Source organism: Mercenaria mercenaria, chromosome 12, assembly GCF_021730395.1.
Source record: "Mercenaria mercenaria strain notata chromosome 12, MADL_Memer_1, whole genome shotgun sequence".
NCBI lineage: Eukaryota > Metazoa > Mollusca > Bivalvia > Venerida > Veneridae > Mercenaria > Mercenaria mercenaria.
The window spans coordinates 23,395,223-23,415,007 of record NC_069372.1 but is presented as its reverse complement, the minus strand read 5'-3'; the positions used below and the strand labels follow the sequence as shown (position 1 = coordinate 23,415,007).

General features: G+C 34.4%; 1 protein-coding gene across 3 annotated transcripts in view; it reads left to right on the top strand.

The window, feature by feature from the left end:
* LOC123534325 (sodium-dependent dopamine transporter-like) overlaps positions 1-19,785 on the top strand; it is a 94,868-nt gene that overhangs the window by 38,444 nt on the left and 36,639 nt on the right. For all 3 annotated transcript variants that reach the window (XM_045316527.2, XM_045316530.2, XM_045316529.2), the window contains exon 2: positions 1,766-1,876. In XM_045316527.2, the coding sequence (XP_045172462.2) occupies positions 1,798-1,876 (79 nt within the window). In that variant the 5' untranslated portion in view covers positions 1,766-1,797. The remainder of the gene's footprint in view (positions 1-1,765; positions 1,877-19,785) is intronic.

The following is a 19,785-nucleotide window of genomic DNA, read 5'->3' as shown; positions in this document are numbered from 1 at the left end:
TCATTACAAATATGACGTCATTAAAGCGGTTGTCGCACACTTAATTTTGTAAAATAAATTGCCAAATATCGGAAAATGAAGTAATGACAAGATAAATAGAATAATAGGTTAGTGCCTAAGATGGAGAAAGTTTATCTGGCTCGGCTCCGGACGTTATCAGGTTCGCCTTCGGCTCACCCGATAACCTCCTCCACCTCGCCAGATAAACTTTCTCATCTACGGCACTAACCTATTATTCTCTATATATTAGAGCCGCACCATGAGAAAATCAACATAATGCATTTGCGACCAGCATGGATCCAGACCAGCCTGCGCATAGGCGCAGTCTGGTCAGGATCCATGCTGTTCGCTAACGGTTTCTCTAATTGCAAGAGGCTTTGAAAGCGAACAGCATGGATCCTGACCAGACTGCGCGGATGCGCAGGCTGGTCAGGATCCATGCTGGTCGCAAAGCCACTATGTTGGTTTTCTCAAGGCACGGCTCATATATTTATTATACGTTTCTTGTAAAACGCTCCTTGTCAATGTACAAATACCGCGGTCATTGCCTTGGCATTTTTATATTGTAGCTTTGATCAATTTCCATGAAATTTGAGGCAATTAAAACATATTTCATAGAACGCTTTATTAGCATTTCTTACTTAAGCAGGTATTTTGTTGCGTGTTTCAAGTAATGCTCAACGATTCATCTCATGATCTGTATAAAATTTGCGTAATTATGGAACCTTTTGTCATATTTTTATCCACTTTATGGCCAAATATAGAACGAGATATCATGTGGAGCTCGTTATGGAGTAGAAATGGAAATTTCGCCTTCTTTGAATAGTTCGGTAAAGAACTCAAGAAACTGTAAATTCTCCTTCTGGAATTTATGCTCATTTATACGTATACTATGCTGGATATACTTTTGCTCTAATTTCTAGTAGACAAAGACTCTTATATTAAGTCTTTAATGAGACACAGGGAAAGGAATTGACAAATGGTTTGATAGACACAACAGAGACATTTGTTAAATTTAATAAACTTGACAGTGGGTTAAGTATTAGGTTACTTAATCATTCAAGTTTAAAAGATTCCATAGATTCCATACAAATAAAATGTTTACACGTATATAAATGCCAGAATCATGCGTAAGGAAGCCACGCAACAAAAAGGAAGAAATAGAAACGAAGTGTAAATCACAATTTACATAATCAAGAAAATAGTAGGCACTCTTGAACTTAACCTCGTAGAACGATTAATGTAATTAATTGAATCAGATAGATTAACATTCTATTGAGTTAATTTCAGTATGAAATGAAGTCGAATGAATGAACCTTCACGACATCAACATATTTTGTGTAAGCAAATATTCAAGGAACGATTTTAATGGCCAAAGAAAATTTCTTCTGCCAAACGCGTTATACGTGCATGTTGTATACAGCATATAGTTCAACGCTGTATGTGATCTTGGTTTTCTGTTAAAAATATAAAAAAAAAGACAAAATTGTCGTCTCGTCATATATGATGGTTTCAAACGATGCGTATGTATTAATTGGTGAACTCTAGAAGTAACAACTTCCGACAAGCACTATAAGGCTGATGATTGTGAAATTATACTATATGTGAAATCTATATTATATTGCGCAAATCTCATGTTTCTGTTTTGCAGATACTTTTATATCAGCCGAAGGTCAAAGAATTGCAAACTGTACAAGTGTTCGAACAAAATTTAAGAATAACCATGACTTACTTTATTAAAATGGTCACGTTTTTGCTTTTGCAGATATGTTGTGAATAAAGAGATAAACTGACGAGATGACAATGGGGGAGACCGAGGAGAAGGTGCCTGAGGATGAAAAACCCACAGACCTGAACCATATAGAGCACCCACAAGGTAAGGACAATAATACTTTTTATACAAGTTCATCCCTTGTGAAAACAGGAAGAATTTAATTAACAAATTTATTAGTTGCTATTTTCATCAAACCTATCTTTTTTGTTCCGACTGAAAGGTCTTGTACTTGTCATTGAGAGAAAAAGTGGTAAAATGAATGAAAACAGATTGTTTTAATTTTAATGCTCGTCAAGACGTAAAATCAGATTAAAACAACAGAGGTCTGCTTCGTCTATTTGCGTAACTGAATTGACTGACATCCTGTCGAAATTTGGCAAACTACACAGTATGGTAGAGCATTTCAACGAACGTTTTAGTGAGCAAATTGAAAACTGCCACGATGCTAATTTGTCATTCTGTAACGGGGACGGTCCAGTTCCTCTTGACAATCCTGGCATCATACTCTGCATGGCCAAAGCTGATGTTGCATCTGTGTTCGTTATCCATCTATCGGCTCAGCACACCCGTTGACAACACTAAAAGAAAAACATTAAATATAAAACCAAATACATCATGCATAAGTATAAACAAGCACGTGTATATTTTTCTCCAATAAACCTTATTCTTTATATAGACCTGTGTCTGGCATGGAGTTAGAAGGTATGAAGACCAGTAGATACGCAGGTGGAAGCGGAACGCGCATTGTATACTTCCAAAACTTGTTTATCATACAAAATAACAGATATGAACTGTAAAGCATAGTATTTCAGGTTACCACGTTCGTGGCTAAAAATAATCAAAAACTGTGTATAAATAACGGGACAAACTAAATCGGTACCGCAGTTAATTCCAAATGATGTGTTTAATTTCAAACGAATGAACACACAATTGCCGCAGGATTGTTTGTATTAGTCGTCGTGTCTTATTTTGTATTTTATTACACTTTTGAAATAATAACAATTAAGAATTAGAATAATAGTCCCGCACTAACTAATCCGTACAACGATTTATCACCAGAGGGTAGAGTTTGTGGTTATTGGCAGAAAATGTCAGATATTGATAGATCTTTCTTGTTCAGTTAAAAGAAATTTGTTAATTACTTGAAGCGTAGTAAAGAGATACAATAATATTATATAACATTACATAACATAACATAAATTTTATTAGTCTTAAGCATAAACAGTTCATCGACATTAACCACAAATAAATATTCACTTGCATGCGTAAAAAACATATATAGAGCAAAAACATGAAATATGTTATGTATCGAGACACACATATTGCAAAATCCTCCTGCCATTACATTGCATTAAAGTTATGTATTTATGTTAAACCATCTCATTTCTGATATTAGGTTGTCTTCGTTTAAAGGCCTTAGTAATGAATAAGGCTAGCTTATTAATCACAGACTTGTTTAAACAATTTAACAATTCGATAAGTTTGTATGCACTTGCATTTCTATAATAATACATTTTAATGTACTTTTTTCTAAGTCATTATACAATGTACATTTTAAAATGAAGTGGAATTCATTCTCTATATCATTTACAGCACAGAACGAAATATATAATATATTTTCATTTTCATTGCATAATTAGAATTATGCGAAGTAACAAAAATAATTTCAAACACCTTATTAGCTCACCTGAGCACGAAGTGCTCAAAGGTGAGCTTTTGTGATCTCCCTGTGTCCGTCGTCCGTCAGTCGTCCGCCCGTCGTCCGTCGTCAACAATTTGACTGTTAACACTCTAGAGGTCACAATTTTGGCCCAAACTTAATGAAACTTGGTCAGAATGTTACCCTCAATAAAATCTTGGACGAGTTTGATATTGGGTCACTTGGGGTCAAAAACTAGGTCACCAAGTCAAATCAAAGGAAAAGCTTGTTAACACTCTAGATGTCACAATTTTGACTAATCTTAATGAAACTTGGTCAGAATGTTACACTCAATAAAATCTTGGACGAGCTTGATATTTGGTTATCTGGGGTCAAAAACTAGGTCACGAGGTCAAATCAAAGGAAAAGCTTGTTAATACTCTAGAGGTCACAATTTGGGCTCAATGTCAATGAAACTTGGTCAGAATGTTACCCTCCATAAAATCTTGGATGAATTTGATATTGGTTAACTGGGGTCAAAAACTAGGTCACCAGGTTAAATTAAAGCAAAAGCTAGTTAACACTGTAGAGGCTAGATTTTTGACTGTATCTTCATGAAACTTGGTCAGAATGTTAATCTTGATGATTTATAGGTCAAGTTTAAATCTGGGATAGGTAGGGTTAAAAACTAGGTCACTAGGTCAAATCAAAGGAAAAAGCTTGTTAACACTCTAGAGGCCACATTTATGATTATATCTTCATGGAACTTGGTCAGAATGTTAATCTTAATGATCTCAAAATCCAGTTTGAACCTGGGTCATGTAGGATCAAAAACTAGGTCAAATCAAAAGAAAAGTTTGTTAACACTCTAGAGGCCACATTTATGACGGTATCTTCATGAAACTTAGTCAGAATGTTAATCTTGATGATTTTTCGGTCAAGTTCGAATCTGGGTCATGTAGGGTCAAAAACTAGGTCACTATGTCAAATCAAAGAAAAAGCTATTTAACACTTCAGAGGCCACATTTATGACCATAACTTAATGAAACTTGGTCAGAATGTTATTCTCGATGATCTTTAGGTCAATAGGTCCGGTGAGCGATACAGGGCCTTCATTTCCCTCTTGTTTACCAAGTACCACAGAGAGTGGTACATGATATACATTAATTCCCGTAAGAGTATTTTCAGACAAAGTTTTGATGTTCCTGCATGAACAATTAATGTGTATGAAAGCGTGCGTGAAGGTGTGTGTGAAAGTAAATAGATAAGACTTAAAAATGAAGAGCGATAGAAAATTTTTGAAAATTATTGTTACTTCACAAACTACATACAAAATTTAGTTGTTTACTGTTTGTCACGAGGCAGTTTTTGCATGCCTAACCCCACGGGTATAGCAAGGCTTCCAAAGGAATATTTTCAGTTTTTATTTCTAAGGGAGCATGTGGGGTGCTTCACTTTTTATTACATCTTATGAACAGATTCACTCAAATCGAATGTGCTGTTGTTTTGCTTGATTGCATGCTGTGCTTCAAAAGGATTTTTTCGCATATTTTAATATTAACTTTCACAACAGCAGTCTTTAAGTTCTGGAGAACATCACTTACTTTGACTTAGAGTCGTTATATGAGCCTTGCCATGTGAAAACCAACATAGTGGGTTTGCGACCAGCATGGATCCAGACCAGACTGTGCGCGGATGCATGCTGGTCGCAAGCCCACTATGTTGTTTTTCACATGGCAAGGCTCATATATTCTAGCTCCTTTTGGAACATCAGGGTACATGTATTTTTTGTGTAGAAAATTTGTTGAAAGCGTGAATACCTGCAGTTCAATTACTGTGTTGGCAGCTTAGTTGACTGTATTACAATAAATTAATTAATCATTGGATCAGTGCGAAGAGTTTGTAATGATTTTTAAAGCTGTGTTTCCTATTGGATCTTTTATCATTGTTTTTAAGTAAATCGTTTTAACCATTACCGTGCTAAATGTCTATAATGAACTTGTCCATCATTCAAATTTGACAGTACCATTAATTACAGAATGGAAGTTTTTCATGTAATTTATATTATGGATTTAAACAGAAAGGAATATTTCTAAGATTAAAATATCTAAAAAGTGTTATTTTTACTTTGTATAAATGTCATTATATCTGATTTCAATTCTATGAAATATCAAACAAAAATTATGCCATGTGACAGATACTGTAAAAGCAAATTGTTTTGCGAGGGTTTAATTTTTTGCAGTATTCTCCACTGGCGCCAGACCAGAAAGAAAATGCCTCTGTACATGTTGTACCCTACCCCTAGGTATCCTATAAGAACCATGGTCATGAACGAGAAAATATACTAACCCGTTTCAATCGCGCATTTCATACCTAAAACACGCAGTTCTGTAAATGTGTACTATGGATGTCAAACAAGTGGTAATTTATCTTCCATTATGTACCGGTCACATTTCTTCAATACATCTTATCTTAGAAAAACAACGCGTAGTTTATAGTTATTTCAACGTTACACAAAAAACTTACTTGAACTTCCCTGTAGATTACAAAACCATTCTGATTGGCTAATGTGAAAATGTATGTAAATCGTCATTATACTACACGTGTTCGCTAAAATGTGAAACTGCAGCATAAATGTGCAAAATGAATAAAATAAACAGAACAGATGCAGACCAATGTGCGAGTTCAAATTAAAGATCATATACTGGATGAATTTCATTCATCATTTCGAGTTTTATTGTAAAAATGTAATTTTTTAAATTCTGTTTTTGTTTGTTCACATTTCGCCTAACATGTGCACACTAGCGTGACCTCTAGACCGGATATTCATTAGGGAAGGTCAAGGAAGTGTTTTCTGTAACGTTGACGAGAGCATAAAATATGTTGATAATCTCAGCAATATGGAATATTGAGACGATGTGACTGGTGAACGATGGAAGATAAATTATCGCTTGTTCAATATACTAGGTACCCATTCACCGAACTGTGCGTTTTAAATTGAGAAATTTACGATAGAAACGGGTTAGTATATTTTCCCGTTCATGACCATGGTCCTTATAGAATACCTAGGGGTAAGGTATAACATGTACAGAGGCATTTTCTTTCTGTTCTGGTGCCAGTGGTATTCTCGAGGCCCTGTATCTCGCGAAAATTAATTCTCGCGTAAATTTTCACCACGGTTTAAGCAATGTGACAGATACTAGTACTTCTATTTACCTTGTATGTATATCATTATTTCCAATATTAAAATCACAAACATGTACGGATATAATTGTTTTAAATTTTTAATTGCTTGCAAAGTTCAGATACTAATGGCTGTGGAAAAAGTATCTTATTTGCTGTAATGTTTTGCTGTCCATTCGATTAATGAGAAAATGCTTCTTGTTATATCATACATGTAGAACTTATTAGAAAAAAAAACTCGTTATGTTTTTGAACGTTCATTCTGTTTCATGAAAGTTATGTTGAGTCACTGTGGAATGAAAATGAAAAACAAACCTGAAAATAAAAATTCTGCATCCTCTTTGTTTCAGAAACTGAATCTAATTTGTTATACAAATATTTTTAGATCATATATAGTGGCAACAGGGTATCAGTTATCAGAATTATAAAGTATTATTTCAAGCACCTCAAACTGAGAAACTATGTTATCATCACAAGAACTCGATGGGGAATGCGTTTTCAGTAGGAGATTTTTGAATAGATATTTCCAGGGTCTGATATATGTGAATGAGAAATGATCTGGAAATTAAAAAAGCTCAAGATTTTTTTTTCTGCAAATAAATATGCTTTTGTGGGAAAATGGGTCTATAATATTTAGTATCAGACAATTGATTTAAACTTTAGATTTGAACGTTTTATACCATAAAATATACGACGTGCCCGCTTAAATCATCCGTTCGCCACCTCTGATTCTGCTTAAATCATCCGCCCTCCACCTCTGATTCTGCTTAAATCATCCGCCCTCCACCTTCGATTCTGCTTAAATCATCCGCCCTTCACCTTCGATTCTGCTTAAATCACCCGTCCTCCATCTCTGATTCTGCTTAAATCATCCGCCCTCCACCTTCGATTCTGCTTAAAGCATCCGTCCCTCACCTCTGATTCTGCTTAAATCATCCGCACTCCACCTTCGAATCTGCTTAAATCATCCGTCCTTCACATCTGCTTCTGCTTAAATCACCCGCGTCCCCCACCTCTGATTCGTACTGAGAAGTGTGCAGTCACTTGCGGAGAACAGATAACGGATTCATTGACAGAAAAATGAAGAAAGTTCATGAAAAGCATGTTAAAGGAAAAAACTCCCTCACTGCACAGTGTAGACACCCTGGACAATAACTAACAGCGTATATCATGTCATAGAATGCTCATTGCAGGCTCGAAAGAAATGTTGATAAAAGCAAATGATGTTCTATGTAATCTTATTCCTTAGATTGTCTTTTGTTTGTTAAGTCTGAAAAACTCTATGTTTATCTTTTTTCTATACGTTAAAAAATGTTGTAAACACATAATAAAACATAATATAGATAAAACTTTATTGAAATAAATGGAACTAATAAAAGATATATATCAAATTTGCACTCAGTGGCATAAATGCACTTGTTATCTTTTCTTCGATATTCAAATTATCCTTGCTGTTCGGCAGTAGTCTAGGTTCATCATACTTAATTGATGCTCTTGGGTAAAGTAAATCGTAGAAATATTGTTAGATAATTGATATTTCGTCCCGATATAACGATAATTTGCCAAATCGTAAACAACTCTTTAAAGCGTGACGAAACTAGTGCATGGAAGCAGACAAAACAAATGAACAGGTAGGTCATCTGTAAAAGATCTTACTGTAAAAAGCAAGGACAAATATTCAACAGGAAATGTTATGTTATAAGAATGTTTTTCTTCAAACTGAAAGCTTAGAGTAATGTTTGTATGCACCTGTACATTTTTACAATATACACAAGTACGAGGGCTAAGCAAAACATACATCGAGGAAAGAAGTAAACAAAGAAGCATAGTGGCGCACAGATTTGGAAATATCATTGGAAAAAAAAAAACACTATCTGTGGGATAGTTGAAAAATAAAACAATTTGATATCATACATGAAGATATACGTTATCAATGTCTTGCAGATATAACTTTGTTATCATTTGATAAAGTGGTATCAGCAGCCAAGTGCACGACTTTCGTTTTAAGGGGTTGCGTTCTGGTAGCTGGATGATCAGCGACTCATCTGCATTATACAATTATAAATTAAACAGAAATCATGACAGAAATGACAAAAGTCAAGTAAGAGTAGTTATCCTGTCATCTACTGAACTGTAGAAAATTCAAGTTCAAACGACTGCTGAGGGAATGTTTGTTAATGGTGACATGCTTTATTCTGTATTTCATTGCACACCCCAAGGATACTTTAAATTAAGAGTAAAAATAACATTCCCATAATACATTACGACAGGACTGTTAGTAATGAAAAAGCATTACCACAAGGCATGGCTTAAAATTGCACAAATGAAATATCAGGGGTTTTCAAAGGGAGGACAAAAACTTTTATAAGACCTCGTGTTAAAATGAACTAAAGTTCAACTAAATTCTAGTTATTGTTAATCACGTTTTACTGCATAACGTACATTGTGAAAGACTGTAATATAGTGTTATATCATTTATTAATATATATTATATACCCTTCTCAAATGCGCTCATTTGATTGGTCGAAATGAGTGCACGTGCGGGTCCGCAAAAAAAGATATTGACCTGCAAAAGTGATAATGACTCTTTTGATATCACTTTTTCTATTATCTATGAAATATGGGCCAGTCAAATGAATGCATTTGAGAAGGGCATATAATATAACAATTATAGACTTATGTTCCGGTCAATATGTATTTTTACTGACCTGTAAAAACACATATTGACCTCGGACTGCGTCCTCAGTCAATATCAATTTTACAGGTCCGTAAAAACACATATTGACCTGAGCATAAGTCAATAACTGTATAATAATTTCAATACATAGGCCCTATTACGTCCATTCTTGCTTTTGGAATCATGCAACAGTCATGAACAGTATATATGTTAACTTAGTAAGCTTACAGACTATTTTATGTTTTTGAAAAGTGAATTTTGAAAAAGAAACTGATCAAAACAGTCAATATTGTATGAAAACGCATAATAATGTTCTGTTACATCTGGGGAACCTCATACGCTCTTGTGAATCACTTTAACATATACATACATAAGAACAAAAAAAACCCCATATATTTCCTTTCCCGACATTTAAGTCCTTAGTCAAACGCCATCATGTCATGCAGATAAAAATGAAAAAAGTTCAAAGCAAACAAATAAAAAAATGATAGGAGAAGGTCCTTAAGCAGCATTAAGTATGAATAGACCCGGTTTGGCTGAGCCGGTTCATGAGAGGTAGATTCTAATGAAAATTGAAACGTCCCATTACGTCCAGAGCAAAAGTATAAGCGGAAATCTATTATAAAAGAAAATTAAATGGACTCCATTATCTCAATGGATCAAAAACCATTAAGACATTTCAATAGAGGAGATATTTTAGAGCCAACACACAGCACTTAGAATTGTTGATGTATTGGTTGTAATGGTTATATGAATTTAAAAGAATATTATTGGACTTCATGTTCTTGAAGACCAGAAATTACAACTCTGAAGTACTAGTAAGGAGGTAGTTTTACGGCCGCCACACAGCACTAAACAATTGATGTTACAATATATGTACTTAAATAAATCTACAAGAACATCCTTTTAAAGCAAAGAATGTAAGCAAAATAAAGAAGACTCGGTTTGGTCAAGTCGTCCAAAGTGTATCACCCTTCGGTTTAAACAAAATTCTTTTAGAAAAGAAAATCGAATGAACTCCATTATCCTAAAGGAAACTATAGGTCAAGCTGAGGAGACATTTAAGGACCGCCACTTATCATTATTCTTTGTACCAAGCAAACTATTCATATACATGGTTTAATTTTGTCATAAGAGGAAATCAAAATAACTATTTTGTTATCTTTTTATATTCAATGTTATGAAATGTATTCCCCTACAATTTATCCAACATCCTTACAGATTGTCGCTCGGTTATGACTTCAGTTGAACCTGACATGTAAATTATATTTGTTTCATTCTTACAATGTACACAAACATGCGGAAAGTTATACGACTCTAATTGCTTACAATAATAAAAAGCTTATTGGCCATTCAAAAATATCTTTTTATATTTCTAAAAGTCTCAGTGGCGTCCATTAGGTTAATGACAAAATAATGTCTATGAAATATTCCTATATTATTCTAGATCGGTCCGACTTTTTGAAATTTATTTTTCTTGAAAGGTATGATCGATTACTTTATCAAAGAGTCCATTAATGTCAATACCTACATGATATCATAATTTCAAATCATGAGATTGCATACTCTGCATGTTATACCATGTTCACGCGAACATTGCCAGTTGACTGCGTAAATAAGTAAAGTGTAGCATAGAATTCGGTTTATCAGTTTTATATTCAAAGACGGAAAAACAATATAGGCCAGATATGGGAGAAAGTTATACACAAGAGCGTATTTTTTCACCAGTTTTGTTTCTATTACTAGTAAGATAATTATTGTATAGTAATAAATGGCTTTAATCGCATCTAATTTGTACATTTTTAATATCTTGATAGCCGTAAAAGCATAATTTACTTTCATTCCTTTTTGATCTGATTTCAGTAAATGACCTTAATGTATAACAGAGTTTATTTACGCACGTGCTAGGAGACATGATTGATGATGCACGTTGTGTCATATGAACAGGGTCTGCTATTATATTGCTTTATTGCATTTTATTCATCTAAAGGCTTTATTATTTATCGTATTAATATCGTTATTAGAATCCTCTCCAAAAATTGAAAAAAGCCCATTTCAAAATATAATTATATAATTGCACTCATCCACATTGTAGACAAGTTTTGAATCCTGTTATTATTAAAGGCTGTTTCAAACTAGAGTTAATGTGAACAGGGCATCGGTGATTTTAGTACCGATAAATGTTATTTCAAAAAAAAATATCGAAATAAGATAAAGCGAAACAGAAGCAAACGAGCATCGCATGAACACAGCATGTTCAGTAGGGGGTTCTATTAGGTTATTTCTGGATTCTACTGAGCAACTATAAGATTATCTAAGAATGGTTCACGATTTTTATCTAATAAAATTGTACATTTTTTAAAGTAACTGAGTAATATCCGCACAGCTGGCATAATCGGTTCGAACTCTCTTTTACAATTGTTGTATATCTTAATTAAAACTTCATAGGCCATACGTACGAAGATTACTATTAAATGACTCAAGTCTATAATGTATTTTTTATAATATTAAGTGCTTATGAATATATACCAAAAAAATCAGAACTGGATATAATGTTAGTCGACTTAGTGTTGTTGTGTTTTCTGGGCCGTTGGCATCACGGATTTCATTAAATGTGTCTTTCTAACAAAATTCCACTTAAGCCGGTGCTAGGGAACGTGAATGGTGTTGCCAGTTTCACAACCTCTCATTAAAAGACTCAGCTTTAGTTTTGTATTATATATTTTGTATTACATGTATTTATCAAATTTTTATTTGGTTGCATTCTGTTCTTCCAAATGAGCCGTGCCATGAGAAAACCAACATAGTGGGTATGCGACCAGCATGGATCAAGAACAGCCTGCGCATCCGCGCAGTCTGGTCAGGCTCCATGCTGTTCGCTTTTAAAGCCTACTGGAATTGGAGAAACTATTAGCGAACAGCATGGATCCTGACCAGACTGCGCGGATGCGCAGGCTGGTCTGGATCCATGCTGGTCGCGTACACACTATGTTGGTTTTCCCATGGCACGGCTCAAATGTTCTTCTTACATGTTTTATTATATTCAAAATGCAAATTTATAAAATAAAGCAAATAGTCAAATATTACAATACAAAGGATAATAGTTTTCGATGACATATTGTCTGTATCTTAACCGCCAAATTAACCAAAGAATTTGTTCTCCTTTTTCATATTTTTAGTTTCATTATCTTCGTTTATATTTCTTCCATTTAAGCGTCTGTCATTGTTTAAAAAGTCAATTTTTATACAAATACACCAACTATAATTAAGCGAAAATGATTGAAAACGTTGCCCTGCATACGGTAAGATTGGAGCACTGAGGCATCTTAAGGTATCCGGTCCACAAATAAGCAAGTTCTGTATAACAGTGCTATTAATATAGATCAAATATTGATACATGGTAAGGACATATAATTTTGGTATCATTTGAAAGTACATTGTCTACTGAAAAGCGAAATATAAATTACATGCAGAAGTTTTATTTCTTTTACTTTATAGTTTTCTTTGGTACTTCAACAGAAATCCAGTGTACGATTTATCATTTCGGAGTCAAAAACATGACTGTAGTGGTTTGTGCATATTATTATGGTCATCTTATTTACTAATTCTGAAGTACAAAAAAATGGATAAGGGGTAGAAAATGGGGGAGTTGGGGGAGGGGGTAAAGCAAGGATGGAAGACTCATCATAATAATTTAAAGACTGGGTTTTTGAGAAACCGTTAGTATGCTTAGAGAAATTCAGCACAGTTTCAATTGGCCAGTTAAGGATCATTCTTCAGTCGGTTGGCTTTCACAATATTCTACCAGTATCGCAATGAATATGTCAGTTTTCATTGAAGTGCTTAACTTTTACGGAGAATGCATTTAAATTCTTACAAGGAAGTGTCGGTTTCTTTAATTAATTGGCGGCTCTTAACTGTACAACTTTATTCAGTTTTGTCTCTAGCACGAATCGAGACAGGAACGCATCCATCAAATCAGAACGTGAGTGGAATGGTAAATAGTTTTCTGATATAACAGACATAAATGCCATTAAAATTTGGTATTAAACATCACGAATAGCTAATAATCTTATCTTTCCAATTTCATTCATATTCACATTTAATTTATATTTAATAATATTTTTTCTAGAGTTTTGTTAATAAATTCTAACATACTTTTACAGTCATCATTTTTCTAATTAATTATTATCAATTTCTACTGCTTGTAGGCACAAGCAAGTCTAAATTAAACATATTGGTTTCGTATGTTTCTTTTTCTTTTTCGATGTTAACAGAGTTTTTCTTTCGGCTTTTTTGTGCAATTGTGCGTTTGTATTGTTACTATAGTAAATTACATTTGGACACTAGATTTATGTCTGCTCTCTATGGACCAGAACGAAATAAATGATTATAGGAAGATTTCTTTACAAATCAAAGACATATCTCTAAATACATATATTGTTTTGCTTCTTGTCAAAGATCCAATATGAAAAACCATGTTAAAACAAGAACGCAGCCTTGTCACACTGAAACCTTATAGCAGAGTATAAATTATGTCAGACAAACACGTTCAAAGCCGCTAGCCACTCAGGGCGCCGAAGTCATCCTCCACAAGTACAGACACAGCGATCTGACCAGAGGGACAGAGCGAGAGATACAGACATGTCGGGCTAACTAGCTCTCTGGGGAAAGACAGTCTGGTTCTTCAACGTGCCCAGTGTTTAGGGCCGATACACGCGAAGCCGGCTTTCTCAGGATGAACCAGTACTGGCCTCTTAAACTCAAGAATATCAGAACATCTCAGAAATGTCCAGTGCCTAGACCGGGATTCAAAGCCCGGACCTCTAGATTGACAGTCAATTGTGTTATCACTAGACCAGCATGCCACCTGTATGTATGGATATTCAAATATTTCATAAAAGATATCCCAAAATACTCAGAGTAAAACATGTACACAACGAGGACAAAACAAACAAAGGTAAGGCACAGCTTTAAATAGAACAGTGGGAAAAAAAACATCACTAGAGAGCGTTAACACATAACCTGACTCTGAAGTACCGTCGTGTTCTAAAGCTGCATAAAATTGTATAACAGTGAACCAAGGAGAAAACACTAATGAAACACAGTGAGTCCCTCCTTGAAATAGGCAGCGGCAAAACACCACTGAACAAGCTCTCGTTAAAACAGTTAATGAAAGAATCATATTAATTCTAATATAACATCTCTAATTCTATTCTCGAAAAAATAATCGAAAGGTTTTAGATCTAAACTCATAGCATATATTAACAGTTTAAATATAATATTTCTGTGTAGCACCCTTAACTCGTATTCGTAGTAAATTTGATAACCTTTGTCCAACAATACCAAAACTCAACGCCTGATTATATTGGTATACCATTCTTACATATGTAACCCTAAAAAATGGCACACTATATCTCGTGTTCATATACAATAACATAATTCATAGTATCTGGTTAGCACAGACCGTTAATATTCAGTGTTAAGGGAAGCACGTGACAGACTCCTTCTTAATTGTCTTGATAGTATTTTATGAGACTTTACTTTGGATTAACGAAACAAAACATGATTTATATTGACTTCACACTGTTAACTGGTTATGTAGGTATCTGATAATTTAACACACGTGACGTTAATTTAAGGATACAGCCTGAAACTTTTTATGTTCTTTACACAATACAATCTAATTGTAAGCGTTTATTTTCTCTACACTAAAGCATAATCTGGCTGTAAACGTATATTTTCTTTACACTAAAGCACAATCTGGCTGTAAACGTGTATTTTCTTTACACTAAAGCACAATCTGGTTGTAAACGTGTATTTTCTCTACACTAAAGCACAATCTGGCTGTAAACGTGTATTTTCTTTATACTTAAGCACAATCTGATTGTAAACGTGTATTTTCTTCATACTAAAGCACAGTCTGTGTGTAAACAAGTATTTTCTTTATACTAAAGCTCAAACTGGTTGTAAATTTGTATTTTCTGGTTGTGAACATTTGTGTTATAAGCCAAAGAAATCTTAAATTATGTGGGAGTTTGCATATATAATACATTTGCGTCCAATATCTGTTTTAATAATAAATAAAATCGTTGTGCTTTAAAATAGCCATTTGCTCTAACTTTGTATGCATTTGTTTGTATAATTAACGTATTATTGTGGGTCTGTCGCAATGGCTTGCATGCAAAACATTAGAAATAATAAAACGTCATTTTTTTTTTTAGAATATGTTGTATAATGCAGAACGTTAAACTCATGTATTGATTTATTCACTTAATGTTTTGATATAAGCCCATTCATCCACACACCGTGGGTCCCTCAACGCATAATGCAAAACACTACTACAAACAGCGACTAATTGATTAATTACTTAACTTAAGAGAGCAGTCGATGGATTTGAATACAAATTGTTCAAAACCTCTATGGGAATCATTAAATCAGTTGTAATTAAGTTCGAGTTTGACGACTCGATGCCGGGGAAGTTAGTGTGCGATTTTAATAACTTGGTGTGAACACTAGACCCGGTGTTTTCAGATGCAACATCAATACCCTTTATGTGCCGCTTCCAGAATGCTTTTAGAGAATGATAATAGCTGAGATTGATCGTGAAGATTTATTGACAGCAAGTATTTGAGGGGCATTAAGCAGTGTAAATATCAAGTAAACAATATAGACCACTTACTCGCGCCAATTGGATTGCGCGCCAAATTGATTGAGCCACTTATGTTAGCGAGAAAAATTCTTGCAAAAAGCTATGATTATAAAGCACTGATAACGAAAACAAAATGGATGGGACGGTTTGTCCGGTGATTGTTTACACAGGGCCACTAGACGACAGTGATTTTATGGTCGCATTTCCCTGAAGGAAAATTCATTTAAGTGATGTCCACTCAAGAATATTTGTATTTCTAGGCGCTTCTGTCACTTATTAGATTTCCGGGAAATGTAAACTTTGTCACAAGTTTCATAGACATAACGATTTTCGGGAGAAAATATTTGCTTTTCTAGTTTTGATTTCACATCTTGTAATGCATTCCATTAGAGTGAGTGGGGGGGGGGGGGGGGGGGGGGTAGGTCATTACAGCTTTACCATAATTAATTGATTTTGTTTTGTGATATAATTTAGTATTACGCAAGAAAATTATTTTAGGAAATAAATTTACCTATAATGTCTGTTTTATTGGGAAGATTCCATTTTTTTTCAAAGTATAATATAATACAGGTTTTTATCTATTCATTTTATTAGTTGCATCTTTGATTTGTGTCCAGTGATTAGTTTCATTTTAAAACTGACCAAGAGTAATTTTAAAACTGAGTTTAGAAATGACTTCGACTTTTAATTCAAATTTAGTTTTCATGGAATTACGCGCTAGTGTATCATTGAAGGTTCCATGTGCACCGCCGTATGAACACATCTGCGGATGTCTCTAAATTGTTATCTGACTTTTAACATGTGTATATGTTGAGTTCTGCTCAACACGGGGCTAGATGGCGTGGACGGTAGCATGCATTTCCACTACCGTCCATGAACAGGCTCACTCAAACCGGGCCTGCAACATTTTCGTTTTTGTCGTGTTGAGCGACCTGTGGAGTTTCCATTTTTTCTATTTCATTTAACTTATTTCTTGGACGTTTAAGATTAAGATTATTTTTTTTTCAATCCAGTAAGACTTTTAATAAAACTGTAGACGAACAAAAAATAACTAGGGCGTATTCATTTCTCATATACACAAATGTGCTACTTTTTATTGTCACTATTTTTTTTGTATTGCATTTAATGCATTTTCAGTCTTCTAGAATAACCAGTTTACGAAAAGGCCATAAATATTTAGATGTTAAATGCGATTGCTCTTAGTTTATATAAAAGCAAATATGAAAAAACACGGTTAAACCTCATGATATATTAACGAATTTCTAAAGTTGAGTCCTTTGTAAAAGGTAAAGGTTTTGTTTATTATAGTGTCACCCCATTTGGCTTATGAGACACCTTTATTGTGCGTACCAATTACCTCCCAGCTCCTACCACTATACCAGGCGCCAGGTGGATAGAAGTCGGTAACCATTCATTTAACTAGCTCGCGGCTCACGAACCGGCCTTTTCGGAACGAGTCCCATGACACAAACATTCCCCGGACGAACGCTCCCCATGGGGCTCGAACCTTCGACCTGCCGATCCCGAGGCGGACGCCTTAACCACTGGGCCACGGTGACCGGTTGGAAATGTGCAGTTTAATTTCAAGTATTTTTCTAACAGACCCATGCTAACAGCATTGCATTATAATGCGTTTACTGTGGGATTTGATGGATATACCTTTTTTCTTTAATCGGACGTTCTCTAAGGCTTATTTCTACTCAATAGGTTTTGTCGATTTACGGAGAAAATCATAAGTATGTAAATGTGAAATGCTTTCTTCCCTAAAATTTCCAAAATACGCACAACGTTGAATTTCACACCAAATATTTATTATATTGAACTCGTATTAATAAGCGGACAAAACGACACGTGAAATGTTTTCTTTGAAATGTCTCTTAGATTTTTTTTTATTTATACAGAATGTACATGAAATGAAAAATTTTGAGTTCAGTATAGGTGGACGCAGAAAATGATGAGAAACCATACTCCGCAAAAATTACATGCATGTATACATAAAATGTTATAGCAAACTAATACAGTAAGACAATGTTAAACAAGAAAAGCACTGTGTGGAATTGGCATTACTTTTCTAACTTTCACTCGGATATGTCTTTCGCTTAGCAATCTCTGAACCAAGGGAATAATACCAATGCAAAAATTTCCGCGCATGTTAGATTAAATAAATTGACACATCACTGTGATGTCTTTATTATCTCAATCTATACAGGGAGACATACTTCTGGCGCAGTTAGACTAACTACTACTGTTGTAATGTAAACCAAAGACAGTTTTCATGTTACACTCGTATCTCCTCGCAATCAGTCATCATAATCACGAGATTTTCGTTCTTATTCAGCAAATTTATTATCTCCAGATCTCTACAACAGAAAGCAGTTTACAAATTGTTCAGATTGTTCCAGTGTTTGTAGAGAAAACACTCGGCTCAGTGTGATAGCTGTGTGAATCTGTCACATGGCGATCGTACGTCGAAATATATAGTCTTGGCATGGTTACATAGGGAAATACGCCTAAAAGTATTAAAATGTTTATACATTTAGTCCGAAGAATTATGCATTTCCCATATTAACAATAATTAAAACAGTATTAACGAGAACTGCTTTATTATGTCCATGGCACATATTTCTTGAAAGCTTTCCCGTTACAGCTTCCGGCATTAATGAAGCAAATTGCACTTTATGGTCAACATGTTCAAAGTGGAATTCGTAATGACTGTGTGTGTACAGTATTGTAATTATCACACTTAATTCATTCTTGAATTCCTGTTAATTTGACTTTCCAATTAATGTTGGTCATTTTGCTTGTGAAGAAAAAGAAAACAAATTATGTGAACTTCAAGAGTATTTCGTAACTGGGGTGAAAAACGTTCTAATTAGCTAATCTTTGCGTAAATGAAGCAATAACGTGTCAGAATTCATGTTCCTTTAGAGACCGTTCTGCTATCAGTGATGTTACCATATCAACCAAAGGCAGTTTTCTTGTTACCCTTATATCATTTCACAATCGGTTATCGTAAGAACGAGAACAAACATGCTTAGCTAATAAGCTGTCTGTCGATACACTTTGTGAAGTGCTAAGACATTTCTTGAATTGTTGTTATAAAAGCACAGCCATTTGGAGGACGTAATAAAAATCGTCTTGTAAAACTTTGTAAAAGCTTCCCAAATGGCGTCGTCCACTCCACTTGAAGTACAAGATAGGAATCTATTGTAGAAACTTCCGGAAGATAAAATAACATTGCTACATTAGACTACGTTTGTTCCATTTTTGAAATATATTATTTAACAAGAAATATCTTTAAAAATGATGGTCGGCGAATTGTAATAAGGAAAGAAGTTTATGAATTTTTCACCTATCATTCATCTTTCATCTAACATTTTTCAAATTGCAAAACTAAACACCGCACTTTAACAATTTAAATGGTTCTCTTTTAATTTTTCGCAAAGGTTTCGTAGGGTTGCAATTTAGTTTCGTTTATCCTTAGACGAATAATTACAGCAGTAGTTTGATGAAGATTCATGAAGCGGTTCATGAGAATAGGTCATTAAACGTGTTTATATTTTAGCTAAATTGGCCCCTATCCCCATTTGTAACAAAATAGCAGGAGACCTTACGATATTGTTACACATCGAGTTTGATAAAAATCCATTACATTTTAGTGGTTAATGCGAAGAAAGGCATGTCTGCTTTTAGCTATAGTGGTCCCTAATAGGGCCCAAGTTCCTATATAAACAAATTTGGAAGAGGACCTTATAATGATGCTCCAGACCAAGTATGACAAAGATCCACCAAGCTGTTCATGAGACGCTGTATAAAGGCATTTCTAGTTTTACCTCTAGCAGCCCCTAAAAGGGGTCAAA